The following is a 17,999-nucleotide window of genomic DNA, read 5'->3' as shown; positions in this document are numbered from 1 at the left end:
ATAACTCATATCTTACCAACTTACCTGGGAAGTCTAGTCTTTTTTTTTTGACCTTGTAACTTGCAGGATCCTAGTTCCCTGACCAGGAATCAAACCCAGGCCCCTGGCATTGGAAACTCAAAGTCCTAACCACTGGACTACCAGGGAATTCCTGGAGGTAGACGTCTTAATGATGTTGAAGACGTTATCTCAGCTAATTTGCTATTTCCCCTAGAACTATCTTAAATATCTTTATTTTTTAGCTATAAAAAATAATATATAGTCATTATAGAAAACTTTGAAAATATAGAAAAAAAATCAGAAAAAATAACCCACAATCCTACCCAAAACTATTAATATTTCAGCATAATTCTTTTCAGTTATCTCCTTATGCTTTAAGAAAATTCATTTGAATTCATATTGGTGAAATAGCTTGTACTATATCCTATTTCAAAATGCTGCTCTAATATAATGGAACCCTTCTCCACATTCCAACATGCCAGAGGCTGTTCACCTTGGAGACCTGCTGCAGATACGGGTATGGCCTGGCATGAGATGTTTTAAATGAGACCGTTTGAATTATAAAATATAGCTGTTTAAATATTATCAAATTTTGAATTCCCTAACATCACTTCATGGGAAATAGATGGGGAAACAGTGGAAACAGTGTCAGACTTTATCTTTGGGGGCTCCAAAATCACTGCAGATGGTGAGTGCAGCCATGAAATTAAAAGACGCTTACTCCTTGGAAGAAAAGTTATGACCAACCTAGATAGCATATTCAAAAGCAGAGACATTACTTTGCCCACAAAGGTCCGTCTAGTCAAGGCTATGGTTTTTCCAGTGGTCATGTATGGATGTGAGAGTTGGACTGTGAAGAAAGCTGAGCGCCAAAGAATTGATGCTTTTGGTGTTGGAGAAGACTCTCTAGAGTCCCTTGGACTGCAAGATCCAACCAGTCCATTCTAAAGGAGATCAGTCCTGGGTGTTCTTTGGAAGGAATGATGCTAAAGCTGAAACTCCAGTACTTTGGCCACTTCATGTGAAGAGTTGACTCACTGGAAAAAACTCTGATGCTGGGAGGGATTGGGGGCAGGAGTAAAAGGGGATGACAGAGGATGAGATGGCTGGATGGCATCACTGACTCGATGGAGGTGAGTTTGAGTGAACTCTGGGAGATGGTGATGGACAGGGAGGCCTGGCATGCTGCGATTCATGGGGTCGCAAAGAGTTGGACATGACTGAGCGACTGAACTGAACTGAACTGAAGCTATAGAGAGTTTTTTTTTTAAGCTCTTTTTTAAAATAAAAATTTATTTTAATTGGAGGCTAATTACTTTACAGTATTGTATTGGTTTTGCCATACATTGACATGAATCCGCCATGGGTGTACATGTGTTCACCATCCTGAACCACCCCCCCCACTTCCCTCCCATCCCATCCCTCTGGGTCATCCCAGTGCTCCAGCCCCGAGTATCCTGTATTATGCGTCAAACCTGGACTGGCGATTCATTTCACATATGATAATATACATGTTTCAATGCCATTCTCCCAAATCATCCCACCCTTGCCCTCTCCCACAGAGTCCAAAAGACTGTTCTATACATCTGTGTCTCTTTTGCTGTCTCACATACAGGGTTATCATTACCATCTTTCTAAATTCCATATATATGCTTTATTATACTATTTTGGTGTTTTTCTTTCTGACTTACTTCACTCTGTATAATAGGCTCCAGTTTTATCCACCTCATTAGAACTGATCTAAATGTATTCTTTTTAATGGCTGAGTAATACTCCATTGTGTATTTGTACCACAGCTTTTTTATCCATTCATCTGCTGATGGACATCTAGGTTGCTTCCATGTCCTGGCTATTATAAACAGTGCTGCGATGAACACTGGGGGACACGTGTCTCTTTCCCTTCTGGTTTCCTTGGTGTGTATGCCCAGCTGTGGGATTGCTGGGTCATAGGGCAGTTCTATTTCCAGTTTTTTAAGGAATCTCCACACTGTTCTCCATAGTGGCTGTACTAGTTTGCATTCCCACCAACAGTGTAAGAGGGTTACCTTTTCTCCACACCTTCTCCAGCATCTATTGCTTGTAGACTTTTGGATAGCAGCCATTCTGACTGGAGTGAAATATGGTACCTTATTGTGGTTTTTATTTGCATTTCTCTGATAATGAGTGATGTTGAGCATCTTTTCATATGTTTGTTATCCATCTGTATATCTTCTTTGGAGAAATGTCTGTTTAGTTCTTTGGCCCATTTTTTGATTGGGTCTTTTTTTTTTTTTCTGGAATTGAGCTGCAGGAGTTGCTTGTATATTTTTGAGATTAGTTGTCAGTTGCTTCATTTGCTATTATTTTCTCCCATTCTGAAGGCTGTCTTTTCACCTTGCTTATAGTTTCCTTTGTTGTGCAGAAGCTTTTAAGGTTAATTAGGTCCCATTTGTTTATTTTTGCTTTTATTTCCAATATTCTGGGAGGTGGGTCATAGAGGATCCTACTGTGATTTATGTCAGAGAGTGTTTTGCCTATGTTCTCCTCTAGGAGTTTTATAGTTTCTGGTCTTAAATTTAGATCTTTAATCCATTTTGAGTTTATTTTTGTGTATGGTGTTAGAAAGTGTTCTAGTTTCATTCTTTTACAACTGGTTGACCAGTTTTTCCAGCACCACTTGTATATTCTTGCCTCCTTTGTCAAAGATAGGTGTCCATAGGTGCGTGGGTTTATCTCTGGGCTTTCTATTTTGTTCCATTGATCTATATTTCTGTCTTTGTGCCAGTACCATACTGTCTTGATGACTGTGGCTTTGTAGTAGAGCCTGAAGTCAGGCAGGTTGATTCCTCCAGTTCCATTCTTCTGTCTCAAGATGTTTTGGCTATTCGAGGTTTTTTGTATTTCCATACAAATTGTGAAATTATTTGTTCTAGCTCTGTGAAAAATACCGTTGGTAGCTTGATAGGGATTGCATTGAATCTATAGGTTGCTTTGGGTAGTATACTCATTTTCACTATATTGATTCTTCCAATCCATAAACATGGTATATTTCTCCATCTATTAGTGTCCTCTTTGATTTCTTTCACCAGTGTTTTATAATTTTCTACATATAGGTCTTTTGTTTCTTTAGGTAGATATATTCCTAAGTATTTTATTCTTTTCATTGCAATGGTGAATGGAATTGTTTCCTTAATTTCTCTTTCTATTTTCTCATTATTAGTGTATAGGAATGCAAGGAATTTCTGTGTGTTGATTTTATATCCTGCAACTTTACTATATTCATTGATTAGCTCTAGTAATTTTCTGATGGAGTCTTTAGCGTTTTCTATGTAGAGGATCATGTCATCTGCAAACAGTGAGTTTTCTTCTTTTCCAATTTGGATTCCTTTTATTTCTTTTTCTGCTCTTTTTGCTGTGGCCAAAACTTCCAAAACTATGTTGACTAGTAGTGGTGAGAGTGGGCACCCTTGTCTTGTTCCTGAGTTTAGGGGAAATGCTTTCAACTTTTCACCATTGAGGATAATGTTTGCTGTGGGTTTGTCATGTATAGCTTTTATTATGTTGAGGTATGTTCCTTCTATGTCTGCTTTCTGGAGGGTTTTTTATCATAAATGGATGTTGAATTTTGTCAAAGGCTTTCTCTGCATCTATTGAGATAATCATATGGCTTTTATTTTTCAATTTGTTAATGTGGTGTATTACATTGATTGATTTGTGGATATTGAAGAATCCTTGCATCCCTGGGATAAAGCCCACTTGGTCATGATATATGATCTTTTTAATGTGTTGTTGGATTCTGATTGCTAGAATTTTGTTAAGGATTTTTGCATCTGTGTTCATCAGTGATATTGGCCATCAGTGATACTTAGTTTTTTTGTGTGTGGCATCTTTGTCAGGTTTTGGTATCACAGAAGAAATCAAAATATGCATAGAAATGAATGAAAATGAAAACACAACCCAAAACCTGTGGGACACTGTAAAAGCAGTGCTAAGGGGAAGGTTCATAGCAATACAGACATACCTCAAGAAACAAGAAAAAAGTCAAATAACCTAACTCTACACCTAAAGCAAGTAGAAAATGAAGAAATGAAGAACCCCAGGGTTAGTAGAAGGAAAGAAATCTTAAAAATTAGGGCAGAAATAAATGCAAAAGAAACAAAAGAGATCATAGCAAAAATCAACAAAGCCAAAAGCTGGTTCTTTGAGAGGATAAATGAAATTGACAAACCGTTAAGCAGACTCATCAAGAAACAAAGGGAGAAAAATCAAATCAATAAAATTAGAAATGAAAATGGAGAGATCACAACAGACAACACAGAAATACAAAGGATCATAAGAGACTACTGTCAGCAATTATATGCCAATAAAATGGACAACTTGGAAAAAATGGACAAATTCTTAGAAAAGTACAACTTTCCAAAACTGAACCAGGAAGAAATAGAAAATCTTAACAGACCCATCACAAGCACGGAAATTGGAACTGTAATCAGAAATCTTCCAGCAAACAAAAGCCCAGGACCAGATGGCTTCACAGCTGAATTCTACCAAAAATTTAGAGAAGAGCTAACACCTATCCTACTCAAACTCTTCCAGAAAATTGCAGAGGAAGGTAAAATTCCAAACATTCTATGAGGCCACCATCACCCTAATACTAAAACCTGACAGAGATGCCACAAAAAAAGAGAGTTATATATATATAACTCTCTCTCTATATATATAAACTATATGAATGAAGTATTACATGTTTAATAATCAGTATCTTAGTTAACACATAACTGTTTTACTATTCAGTTGATTGGGTTTCAGTAGTCATCTTTTCATTGCCTGCCTGCCAGACTTTATATGCTTTGAATATTTTTAGTATTTCCAAGTAGCAAAGAATTACTCTTTTGACTAAAATATCTTGGTTACTTCTTGATCATGCTTCTGGCTCAGTGCATCTGTTTTCTAACATTTTGTGAGGATAAAATCAGTTAATATGGACATGCAATCTATGTACTTGTTTAACTATTTAAAATTATCCTTGTATCAGTTAATTAATTTAAATGTCACCCATTAATTAAAAATCTAATAGGCTTAGCTATGAGTGATGGAGAACCTAAAGCTGAATGGAACTCAGGTCCTTGTCAGAGAGCTGATAGTCTTATGGTGTGTTCAGTTGTAAACTAGAGCAGAGCCAGTAAATGATTGACCAGAGGTTAAAGTCTAAGGACCATAGTCTTCCTCAGTGGGCCTAAGGTGGGCTTCATGGAAGAGATGGCCACCCTGGTGCAATTGATATTGACAGAGTATCGTCATATCAATTTAAGTCACTTATAAAACTGTATGTGTTAGGATATTAGAGTCAGAAGATCTGGTTGGTATTCTAATTTCTTTTACTGCCTGTGTAATTATGGATGAGTTAAATCTTTTGTTTAGTCTGTTCCATTAGTGGTGAAATTCTGGAAGAGGGAAACTGTATTGTGAGGAATCTAAGTGGGCTTGGGAGTGAACATTTCCAATGAACCCATCTCTGCCCTTTCTCTTACAATCTTTAAAAACTAAGATGCCAGGCTTCCTCTGCCAAATACTATGACCTGAGCATCAGGATTTCTTTTTTCATTGAAATATAGTTGATTTACAATATTGTGTTAGTTTCAGGTGTACAGTAAAGTGATCCAGATACACACACACACACACACACTTCCCTGATAGCTCAGTTGGTAAAGAATCCATCTGCAATGCAGGAGACCCCAGTTCGATTCCTGGGTCGAGACAATCTGCTGGAGAAAGGGATAGGCTACCCACTCCAGTATTCTGGCCTGGAGAATTCCATGGACTGTATAGTCCATGGGGTCGCAAAGAGTCAGACACAATTGAGTGACTTTCACCTATCACTTATATACACACACACACTCTTTTTCAGATTCCTTCCCGTTATAGGTTATTAGGCATCAGGACTTTTAAAAGTTTCCAGGTGACACTAATGTGCAGCAAATTTTGGAAGCCACTGTGATCAACTTTGTACCTACTAATTCCATTTGAGGATCTATGTCATTAGACAGTTCGGGTTTTTTGTTTTTGAGAACTTTAAAAACTAGAAAATCAATCCTTTTTTTTTCAATTGAGGTAGAGTTGATGTATGATGTTAGTTTCAGGTGTACAACAGAGTTATTCACAATTTTTAAAGGTTATATAGAAAATCAATTATATTTTAAACCTAAAATCAATTATATTTAAAACCTATATACAAACTAAAATGGCTGCAGGAGCCAGGAAGCCAGAGTGAGCAGTGGGGCTACAACAGCCATCCACACTGGCAGGGGCAGCTCTGCTCCGGCTGCTGTTGCTAGGCAGAAATTGTCAGTTTCTCTCCTTTTTCTATAAAATCCGGAAATCTGTATTTTTATGTGAAACTTTCCACTTTTTAAATTTTCCATCACATATTATTTTATAGGCTAAGTAAAACAATTCTGTGGGCCAGATTTGGCTTTGGAGCTGCCAGTGTGCACCTTCTGTTTTTAAACTTGATATACACAGGACCAGAAGTGTACTAATTGCACCATCAACATATGTTACACTTGGCATTTTTCTTTGCGTTAGGTCTAGTAACTATATGGACTTCCTTTAAGTTTTGTCTTTGATATTAGATGATTCTGTGATTTGACGGCCTCAAGCTTTGCTATCTTCACTCACTCCTATCACTCATTCCAGCACGATGGTCCCCTCTGAGGGGTATGCTGTCATTTCCATTTTGATGCTGGGAGCTGTGGTATGTACCCCAGAGTACACTCAGATGGAAGAACCCTGCTCTCTTGATTGGAGTCCCAACCCAGACTAGATTTTCACACATATATGCCAAGTCCGAAGATTCCCTGGAAATATGACCAGGATTTGGGACGTAATCCACCAGTGGCAAGCCCAGCAGAGGCAGGTGTGCAAGGGCTCCACAGAGGCCGAAAGCACTCCTATGTTTCTATGGGTGCCAAAATCTCTAGAAAACTCTTTCAGTTTTGTTCCATTAATAAAGAATTCTGAGTTATTCACATGCAAATGCCTCTAAGTGAAATAATCTATTTTTACACTTAAGTCACTTAACAACACAAGCTGGAAGACATAATTTATATTGCACGATATACTATGGTTAAAATACCTGTTTTTAAGGAAACCTCTAATTATTTTTCTGCTTTTTTGATTACTTTTAGATCATGATGCTGGAGATGGAGTTCAGAACCCAGAAAAAGCCGGCATGGTTTCAGAAGAATTAAAATGGGCATCCAGAACTGAAAGTATGAAATTAAGTGGAAGGGAAAGACCATTAGACAGTTCCACAAGCAGTTTAAGAACACAACCAAATCCTCAGAAGCTCTGGGAAGATGGCCCAGAATTAGCTCCAATGTATAGCTCTGTAGCACCCACTAGTGGGCATTTGTTAAGCAATGAGGACAAAACCGAAATAGATGAAAATCAGTTTACAAAATCTAACAGTCGACCATCATCCCACATTCAGCCAGTCGGAAATGTGGGACAGCTGCATGGTGTCACACCTGTAAAGTTGTGTCGCAAAGAGTTACGCCAGATTTCTGCCTTGGAACTATCATTACGACGTTCCAATCTTGGAGTTGCGGTCGGATCTATGACTGCTGATTCCCTTGAAGTAGCTAGGAAAGTGAGTGACTTAAAAACTTAGGCATTTAATAAGAAAAACTTTAATTTAAAAGATGTGTAAAATTCCTTTTTCTAACCTGTTAAAAAAGTTTAAGTTCACTAGCTCTTCTCTCAGGATAAAGAAGGGGAGGAAGGAATCCTTTTGTATACTGTGAATGTGTGTTTTCTTCCAAGATTTGTTTGCTCTAAATATTATTATATAATATAAACTTCAGTTTGGAATTAAGAACTAAATACTGATTTGCCCAACAAATACAGTTTGTACATTTTCATATTTTTCAATCACAGAAAATATCCCATTTTACTATTTTGTTACTTATGTTATTTTTGTTACTTTTCCACACTTTCACTTGTAAAATAAAGCTTTTTCTTAAACTAATTAATGTTTGAGTGGAACAGCAGCAAAACCACCCTGATTTACGGAAATCTGCTCTGTTAGAGTAACGCACTTTCTTACTGACTCCAATTTTTCTTATCTGATGCTGCTAATTTTTTCTTTTGTTCTTTCCTCGGTTGCTATCAACGCTGACCATCTTACCTGGCACCCAAACTGTTGCCCTGTGCTCAAAGACTTCTAATTTCTAGCCCCTAGGGAGTAGGATTCCTTGGTCCCACTGGTAAAAACCAGTTCTTATAGGAAAAGAAAATCAAACGAAAACTAACTTCTAAATTGGTGAATAGTTTTTATATCTCTAAAGTATGGTATTAAAAATAATTTAAATTATGGATTAAATAGATTTCTGTGGACTTACCTGGGAATGGAACCATAATATATAATATCAGCCAATTAGAAACTGCTTTATCCAGCAAATTTACAAACAAAGTTAGAAATTTTATTTGTAACAGGGACTATTTGAAGCCAGACTGGTTTTAAGCCAGGTTTTGTTTTGGTTTTTTTTGTCTTTGTTCGTATGATATATACTTAATATATACCATATATAATGTGTGATATATGTGTATTGTTTTGCTAAGTTATGTCCAACTCTTTTGTGACCCAATGGACTGTAGCCCACCAGGTTCCATTGTCCATGAGATTTCTAGGCAAGAATACTGGAGGGGTTGCCATTTCCTTCTCCAGGGGATCTTCCTGACCCAGGGATTGAACCCACATCTCCTGCACTGGCAGGCAGAATCTTTACCACTGAGCCACAGAGAAGCCTGATATGTGTATAAAATGGCACAAGGCCAGGTCTTAAAAAAGCATATCAATCATATATTTAATAATAAGTACAGGTTTATTAATGAAGGTCTTAATTTTAAATTCCTTATAAGATTAATATTTAGAAATAATTCATATAAGAATGTATTTTGACTTTGGAATTCTACTGCCTGCCCAAGAAATTGACACATACTTGTTTTACCTGTGGAAATATAAATGCATTTTCTAAAAGCCAGCTCACTAACAAAACAATAAAATTTATATTAAACCAGCAATGAGTAGATTTAATAATACAAGTGTGAACTGACTTCTAAATAACAAATATATAATTTTTCCCCTTTTTGTTTAAACATATATCCTTTATATGCTATGATGGATTTCATGTAAATACTCAAACACACATATGTTAAGAATGTCCTGAATAATATATTCTAGGAATGAAACTTCTGTCTTTCTATTTAGTCAGTGCACTTACAAAAGAAAAAAAAAAATTTAAGGCACCTCCCCAAAAGCAAGTACAAGTTTTCTTACATATACCGCTAATAAATTTTACTCTTATTTCACATGCTGTCCTTAAGTCTGAACATTTTGTCATTGTGTTTGCCTTTTTGGATGTGTATGAAATATGTGGGGGGTTTTTTGTTCATTATATTTTTTCCACCTATAACAGCGTTTGGAAAGAAACATATTTGCCTCCATAAAGTACAAGTTCCTTCCCTAACTCCAGAGTGTTGTAGATAACGGAGTTGGAGAACTCTGTGAATATGGGAACCGTGAGTAGCAAGAACATCAATCAGTGAAGGTGCTTTTGTGCTTTAATGTTTGTTTTCTTTTACTAATGTTTTTTCCCCCTTAGTTCTTCATATCTTCATGAAGTCAGGGACCAAGAAGTCAGCAAAAAAAAAAAAAAATATATATATATATATATGATCTTCTGTAATGTGGACTTGATTGCCATTGGCTTGTTTGTAACAGCCCAGGTCAATAAAGTAATAAATGCTAATTTAAGCATGGGCGTCTTATATTTTAAAACAAAGGGTCTTATACAGAGTCTTAGAATGAATTGCTAAGGGGTCAAGTCCTTAATGGGATTTTGGTTCTGTAGGCACAAATTCTTACACATTAAATGACATGACATATGTCATTAAAGTATGACATGTTTTGCTCTTTCATTTATTTCCTTAGGCATATACTTAAGATTTTTATAAAACACTGGAGTATTAATAATGAAAGTTCATTGTCCACTCATGTACATAATTCCTCTCTCAACTTCACTGGAATCTTTTAAAGTACTCATGTGTATTTCACATTTATAGATATACCAGGCTCCCTTGACTAGTACTGATAAAACATTTATATTTTCAAAAATTGAGAGTGAAGCTGAGTGAGATCCTTCCATGATAAATACTTCAAATGCATTGGGTATGCAGTATTTTGAGCTCATCTGGGCAGTAGTGTTCAAAGAGTGTGTATGGGAGCATCAGTCTAATGGGAGAAGTATTTTATTGCTGTCATTGTTTCCCTGATGCTGATAATAAAAAAGTAGACTGACTTTTAATAAGTTTTATTGGTTTTAAATTCTCTCCAAATAATGCACCCCTCAGTGCTTGCAACAGGGGTGCCTACTTCCATTCCTTGCTTTGGAATGCAGAGCATGCATGACACCACATACTGGAGTAGTGTTTGACTTTTATAATGCTATTTCCATTTTGACCCCAACAGTACCCCAATGTGGCAGTAATTAGAACGAGAAATTATAAAAAGAAAGCTCGGCAAAACTTGATATTTAGTATTGGCTTTTGATATTTTACATAGTTCTTACTTGTCCCTTTTTAATATGTCTTTTCCTAGGAATTTCCACGGTGCATCAACAGAATAGCCAATAACAGAATCCCAAAGAATAGCCACTATTTGAAATGCTAGCAGTGTAATTTAATTGAACCCAAATATATTGACTTAGATTTAGGTATTGGTTTCTGTTAGTAAATTATTATACAACACACTACTACTGAGTTACCTCTGTACTACCTGAAGAGAAAAATACAACAATCTCACACTTTGTTATAATGAGCAAGATCCTTATATGCCCAAGGAACAAAACCATTCACAACAGAAGACTAGAAAACTAAACATTTAAAAATACTTGTGATTAAAGCAGAACAAAAGTAATATATCAATGAAGTGAAATAATACTTGCACACTGTATTATTGTGTTTTCAAGCTTATTACAGTATATGTTGTTTAGTCACTAAGTCATGTCCCACTCTTGTGATCCTATGGACTACAGCCCTCCAGGCTCCTCTGTCCATGGGATTTCCCAGGCAAAAATACTGGAGTGGATTGCCATTTCTTTCTCCAGCAGATCTTCCCAACCCAAGGATAGAACTTGCATCTCCTGCATTGCAGGCAGATTCTTTTACCACTGAGCCACCAGGGAAAGCAAAATATGATTTCTCAAGTCCAAAGTGGTAAATATTGTGCAAAATTATTTGATTTGAGAGATATCTTAAAAGAAATACTTCTTGGGAATTCCCTGGCAGTCCAGTGGTTAGGACTCCATGCTCTCACTGCCAAGGACCTGGATTTGATCCCTAGTCAAGGAACTAAGATCTCTCAAGCCTTTCAGCGTAGCCCCCCCAAAAAAAAAGAACCACTTTTTGAACCTTACCCCAAGTAACAACAAAATATAGGTAAATTATAGCTTACTTACCCCTCACTCCCCACAGAGTTCCAGGATTCAAAAAGCTCTGATAAAAACAGGAGAAAAAAGAGCTTTATTTTAAAGCATTCCATAGGCCAGCAAGGAATTTTCAGAAATATTTTGAGAGAATATATTTTATCTCTCTTGCAACAACACAAATTTTTAACTTCAATCATGGGCTATCTCTAAATAAACCCTGAAGAATACTCAAGTTGGTACTGAATTTTCCATTTGAAAATAGACACATCCCGGTTTTTACACCAATTCCTCTTCTTATGAATACTGTTTATTCAGGATTATGTGAAAAGACACTCTAGCCAGAATCTGAATGGAAATTGTGGAGCCATTCAATAGAGAATTATAAGAAACATTATTTTGGATAAATTTTGTCAGCCATAACAAACTGAAGACTAGGACTTAGATGATTACCACCAAAGAACCACAAATAGTATCCCAAAGCAAGCACTGGAGGCAGAATTTACAGAATTCATCTTCATAAAACAATACTTAACCATTTTGCTTAATTTTTCTCTGCTAAAATATCCCTAAATTTTCTACTGAAAAAAAGGCTTCCATTCGTGATTACAAACCATCAGCTATTAGCCTTCCTTGAGAGACTGAACTTATTTTTGTTTGTGGCCTGCAGTGGTGTATCACTGCAGTATCCACCCAGAAAAGGAGTGAGGAATTAATCTGAACTCAGCTGACTGATAATTTTGGTAATTTATAAGTATTAAAATTGTAAGATTAGGCAGCATTTGAATTGTTCCATTAGAACCCTGGGACTAGACTAAGCCTGTTTTACAGAACATTTTCCCAGCCAGCACTGGGAGTCCCTTGGCTGTAAGATGACCAGAACACGATCAGAGTGATACAGGTTATAATCTTATTAATGGAGTACATTAAATAATTTTCTAAAGCACCAAATAGACTTTTTTTTTTTTTTAGAAAAAGCAATTTATGAGTCGCTCCTTACATTTAAAATCAAAATCTTTTTTTTTTCAAATGCAACTCTATTTAATAAATGGGGAGCAAAACTACTATTTTTACTATATGTAAATAGCCTGTTGCTTTATCAATTAAATATATAAAAGCCCTTTGAAGACTAAAGCATATATGTTTATGGTATAATTATTAGGTTTTCCATAGAGCTGACTATCAAAATGGAATAACTTTAGGACAAATGTGGTTGTTTATATTAAATATTTTAAACTCTCAGAGGTTTAATTATATATGTTAGCAATAGCAGAAGTAACTATTCTGTGGAAAATTTCGTGTGAATTCTATTCTCACAAGAAAATATTTTAAAGATTTGGCTGTCTATTTTTATAGGCCTAAGAAGTAGTTCTTATGGGCTCCCCTGGTAGCTCAGACAGTAAAGAATCCACCTGCAATGTGGGAGACCTGGGTTCAATCCCTGAATTGAGAAGATCCCCTGGAGGAGGGCGTGGCAACCCACTCCAGTATTCTTGACTAGAGAATCCCCATGGACAGAGGATCCTGACAGGCTACAGTTCATGGGGTCGCAAAGAATCGGACACAACTGAGCGACTAAGCACAGCACAAGAAGTAGTTCATGACTATTTCTTTGATTTATGACCAAAAAATATGTTTTTTTTTCTGGGTTTTTAGCCACCAGTTTTGGGCTATTTGTTACTTATTTCTTTAGTAACAATTACATTTTTGAGTTATTGATGATCTCTCTGGCTAGAAAATAACTTCCTTAAGCTGAAAAGTCTGCCTTCCATTTGGTAAATATTTTAAGCTCAATTTTTCACTCTGGGAAACTGAAGAAGTTAATTTTTTGGTACGTGAATAAGTATGTGATCAAATTAACAGCAAAGTCAGGCTTTTGAGGGACTGATACTCTTAACTACTATATACGAGAAGTATATTAAAATTAAATCTGACATTACCAATGGTGAACTTCTCTGTTAATATCCTGAGGAAAGTTCATTTCCCTTCGTTTGCAAGTATCTGTGCCAATGTTAAGGAATATTTTGTCTCTAATTTGATCAAAGCACCCATAACCTGTGCAGCCAAGTAGTCAAAGAGAAGGCCAAGACTTTAAGAGTAATGGAACCTACAATCAGAAGTATTCCAGTGGATTGTGAACAAATAAATCAGAGGGGAAGAATACTAACATATGCTTTTCCTGAAAGAGTTACCTTCAGTGGGTACTGAGGTCCTCTTAGTAAGGTTTATTACAAAAAAATCTATTACAAAGATTATTACTACATCTCACTAGTCACTGAGAAGGGAAACAAGATGTAAGGACCTGAATATGTGACTTTAATTGGCCAGGCTTGTGCTTAGTCGCTCAGCTGTGTCCTACTCTCTTGCACCAGGCTATAGCAAACCAAAACACCCTTCAGAACCAGGCCAGTACCCCAGGGTTTAGTTCTCATGTTAGGGAAGAATCTATGCCTTTCTCAAAGGGTGGGTGAGCTGATAAAGTGACTCATATTCTGAAAACATCACAAAAGCATCTACAGACAACAGAGGGAAATTTTCTGTAGATATTTAATTTATAAGCATTTTCCCTGCTGTATGTTTTCTATTAACCTTTTATTATTGAGGATAGAACTGGGAACTAAAAGTTCTATCACTCAAGGTAGTTACATTCTGGTGACAACATTCTGTGGAGGAAACAAAGCAGAGTAAGGGAACAGAATCAAGGACGATTTTTTTTTTTTTAATATGGAAATTGTTTCTGAGTTAGGCAAACACACAAAGTTGTGAAAACTAGATGTAAGCTCACTGATTTAAAGGTTGCTTTTCAATTGACCTAATTCATGCATGCTCAAAAGGGGCAAGTATCATAAACTGCATCTGAACAAAAATCACATCTAGCCAGTTTTTGTGGGAGGGGCAGCACACTGACTGATTTTGCTGAGCCATTTTGTCCTTTCATAAACAGGAACTGTTCTAGATCTAGTCTTTGATCTCTACAGTTGCTTAGGACTTATTTCAAATTCAGGATCACATTTCACTTAAAAATTTTAAAATAGATATGTAATTTGTGTAACATAAAATTTACTATTTTAAAGTACATAATTAAGTAATTTTTAGCATATTCACTATGTTGTGCATCCTTACTAATTCCAGAACATTTTCATCATGCCCAGAAGAAAGTGTATCTATTAGCAATCAGCTCTAATTTCTGTTTTTCCCCACCCTGATTCTGGGAAAGATTGAGGGCAGGAGAAGGGGGTGACAGAGGATGAGATGGTTGGATGGCATCACTGACTCAATGCACATGAGTTTGAGCAAACTCAGGGAGACAGTGAAGAATACGGAAGCCTGATGTGCTGCAGTTCATGGGTCACGAAGAGTCAGAGACGAATGAGCGACTGAATAACCACCATCCCCTGGCAACCACTAACCTCTTTCTCTCTGTGGAATTGCCTATTTTTGACATTTCATGTATCCTTTAGCATATGACTTCTTTCCTTAGGGTGTTTTCAAGATTCATTCATGTAGCCTAAAACAGTGTTTCATTCTTTTTTGTGACTGAATAGTAATCCATTGTGTGGATATACCACAACTATGTTTAGCCATTCACGCGTCGATGGACATTTGTATTGTTTCTTTTTGCTATTATGAATAACATGCTATGGAATGCTATAAACATCTGTATACAAGTTTTTATGTGAGTATGTTTTCAGTTCTCTTGGTTATATGCTTAAGAGTGGAATTTCTGATTCATGTGGTAATTCTATGTTTACCTTTTGAAGAGACTGAAAAACTGTTTTCCACAGCAACTGCACCATTTTACATTCCCACCAGCAGTTACAGTGGGTTCCAGTTTTTCCATTTTCAGCAACACTTGTTATTGTCTGTCTTCTTATTTTAGCCATCCTAGTGAATGTGAAGTGGTATCTCACTGTGGTTTTGAGTTACATTTTTCTAATGAATAATGATTTTTTTTTCATGTGTTGATTGGACATTTGTTTATGTTCTTTGGAGAAATGTCTATTCAAACCCTTTGCCCATTTAAAATTGAGCTGTGTTTTCAGTGTTGTAAGAGCTCTTTATATATTCTAGATGTAAGTCCCTTATCACATATATGACTTGAAAATATTTTCTCCAATTCTATGTTGCCTTTTTACTTCCTTGATGGTCTCCTTTGCATTGCTGAAGTTTTTTCTTTTGATGAAATTCTATTTATTTTCTTCTTTTGGTGGTTTGTGCTTTAGTTATCATATCTAAGAAACCACTGCCTAATTCAATATCACACAGATTTATACTCATCTTTCCTTCTAAGAGTTTTATTGTTTTAGTTATTACCTTTATGCCTTGGGTCCATTTTGAATTAATTTTTATATACGGTGTGAGGTCCAGGTCCAACTTCATTCTTTTGCATGTGGATATCAAGTTGTCTCAGCACCATTTATTGAAAAAAACTGTCTTTAATTTATTGAGTTATCTTAGCACCCTTGTTAAAAACCAGTTGACCATACATGTTTGAGTTTGTTGATGGAGTCTTGATTCTATTCCATTGGTTTGTGTCCTTATGCCAAGGCCACACTTGTTTACTGTAGCTTTGCAGTAAATTTTGAACTTGGGAAGTGTCAGTCTACCAGCTTTGTTCTTTTTCAATACTGTTTTGGCTATTGGGGGGTCCCTTGAGTTTGAACATAAATTTAGGGACAGCTTATCCATTTCTGCAAAAAAGTCCTATTGTAATTTTGATAGGAAGTACATTGAATCAGTTGCCATATGTGGAGAGATCTTAACAATATTAAGTTTTCCAATCCCTAAACATGGTCTATCTTTCATTTATTTAGATCTTCTTCAGTGTCTTTCAACCATGTTTTGTAGTTTTCAGTGTGCAAGTCTTACCCTTCTTTGGCTAAATTTATTCCTAAATATTTTATTCTTTTTGATGCTATTTTAAGTGGGCTTGTTTTCTTTATTTCAATTTCAGATTTTTCATTGATAGTGTGTAGAAATATGACTAATTTTTCTATATTGATCACAATTTGTGGCAAATAGTAAATTTGGGTTAGAAACACATGAATCAAGGAACTTAGGTAATGTTCACCCATAAACTGACTTAATGAGCAGAAATCCAACTTATTGTTGTTGATGATAACTTTTTAACTGATTATTTTAAGATTATTCCTTCAAGTACTACTTCTGTTTTTCTTATTGCTAGGTGAGGAGTGAGTGGTAAGAGCATAGAGCACAGGCAGGTAATTTGGCTTTTGCTGTCTATAGTCTCAGGTCGTTCACATGTATTTTTCCTATTTAAGTAAAACACCAAAGGAACAATCCTCAGCACCTTGTCTCTCTGTATCATGAGGATACGTTCTATTTATTCCTCAGTGCTATATATTGTAAAGATTAATGGTGATACAGAGAAAGCTAATTTATTCAACTGATTTCTATGTTCTAGGTCTTATGCTAAGTGCTAAGTGCTAAAGAAAACTCAAGGATCAAACCTGAGTCTCCTGTGTCTCCTGCATTGCAAGCAGATTCTTTAACCACTGAGCCATTGGGGAAGCCCAAAGAAAACATAGTTTGATAAATCACAAATCCATCCACCAAGGGGCACATAGTCTGCTGAGTAAAGACAGTAACATTTTGACCATTTGAATGCATAAAGGAGCATGACACTGTGTAGTGACATACAAGAGAGTTAAAGGCCAGGTTTCTATTTTAATGGGGTTCACAATCTAAAGGAGAATATAATGGCTCTGGTAAAAAAAATATAGAGAGAGGGCACAATGGGAATATGGACAAAGGGCTTTTAACTTTCAAGGGTAAGGGAAGGCGTCCCTAAGAAGCTGCCTGTTGTATGTGGACAAGTTGGCTTTTAGAAGGTATAAGAACAGGAGGAATAGCATTTTAGACCAAGAAACCTCACTGCAAAGGCTAAGACATGATCATATACTCAGGGAACTGTAAGCAGAGAAGTAATTGTCCTAGTATATTGGAGACTCCAAATAAGGGTCTGCTGAGTGACTGAATTTAGCACTGGATGTAAGAGATGGCTGGAGCTGAGGATAGGAAGGTGGCTGAAATCACTGAAGGACCATACCAAAGAACTGAAAGGCTATGGAAAGCCTGTTGCATTTATTCTGTGCAATTTACACAGCAATTGGACTGGTTTAATTTGCTGCCCAAAATCTTTTTTCTTTAGACAATACAGATGATGTACAAAATACCAGAAGAGAGTTTAAAACCCATTTAGTTCAGTTCAGTTGCTCAGTCATGTCCGACTCTTTGCAACCCCATGAACCACAGCACGCCAGGCCTCACTGTCCCATCACTAACTCCCGGAGTCCACCCAAACCCATGTCCATTGTGTCGGTGATGCCATCCAACCATCTCATCCTCTGTCGTCCCTTTCTCCTCCTGCCCTCAATCTTTCTCAGCATTAGAGTCTTTTCCAATTAGTCAGCTCTCCGCATGAGGTGGCCAAAGTATTGGAGATTCAGCTTCAACGTCAGTCTCTCCAATGAACACCCAGGACTGATCTCCTTTAGGATGGACTGGTTGGATCTC

The 17,999-nt window shown here is 36.5% G+C and overlaps 1 protein-coding gene and 1 long non-coding RNA gene across 10 annotated transcripts in view; one reads left to right on the top strand and one right to left on the bottom strand.

The window, feature by feature from the left end:
- KIF27 (kinesin family member 27) overlaps positions 1-9,348 on the top strand; it is a 94,250-nt gene extending 84,902 nt beyond the window's left edge. For all 9 annotated transcript variants that reach the window (XM_019966476.2, XM_019966479.2, XM_019966472.2 and 6 more), the window contains one exon: positions 7,164-9,348. In XM_019966476.2, coding sequence (XP_019822035.2) covers positions 7,164-7,648 — 485 coding nt within the window. In that variant the 3' untranslated portion in view covers positions 7,649-9,348. The remainder of the gene's footprint in view (positions 1-7,163) is intronic.
- Positions 1-17,999, bottom strand: part of LOC139184602 (uncharacterized) — a 28,869-nt gene that overhangs the window by 3,195 nt on the left and 7,675 nt on the right. The window contains exon 2 of the long non-coding RNA XR_011568148.1: positions 11,496-11,532. This is a non-coding gene — a long non-coding RNA (uncharacterized lncRNA). The remainder of the gene's footprint in view (positions 1-11,495; positions 11,533-17,999) is intronic.

Source organism: Bos indicus, chromosome 8, assembly GCF_029378745.1.
Source record: "Bos indicus isolate NIAB-ARS_2022 breed Sahiwal x Tharparkar chromosome 8, NIAB-ARS_B.indTharparkar_mat_pri_1.0, whole genome shotgun sequence".
In the NCBI taxonomy this organism is placed as follows: Eukaryota; Metazoa; Chordata; class Mammalia; order Artiodactyla; family Bovidae; genus Bos; species Bos indicus.
This window is presented reverse-complemented; position numbering and strand designations above follow the sequence as displayed.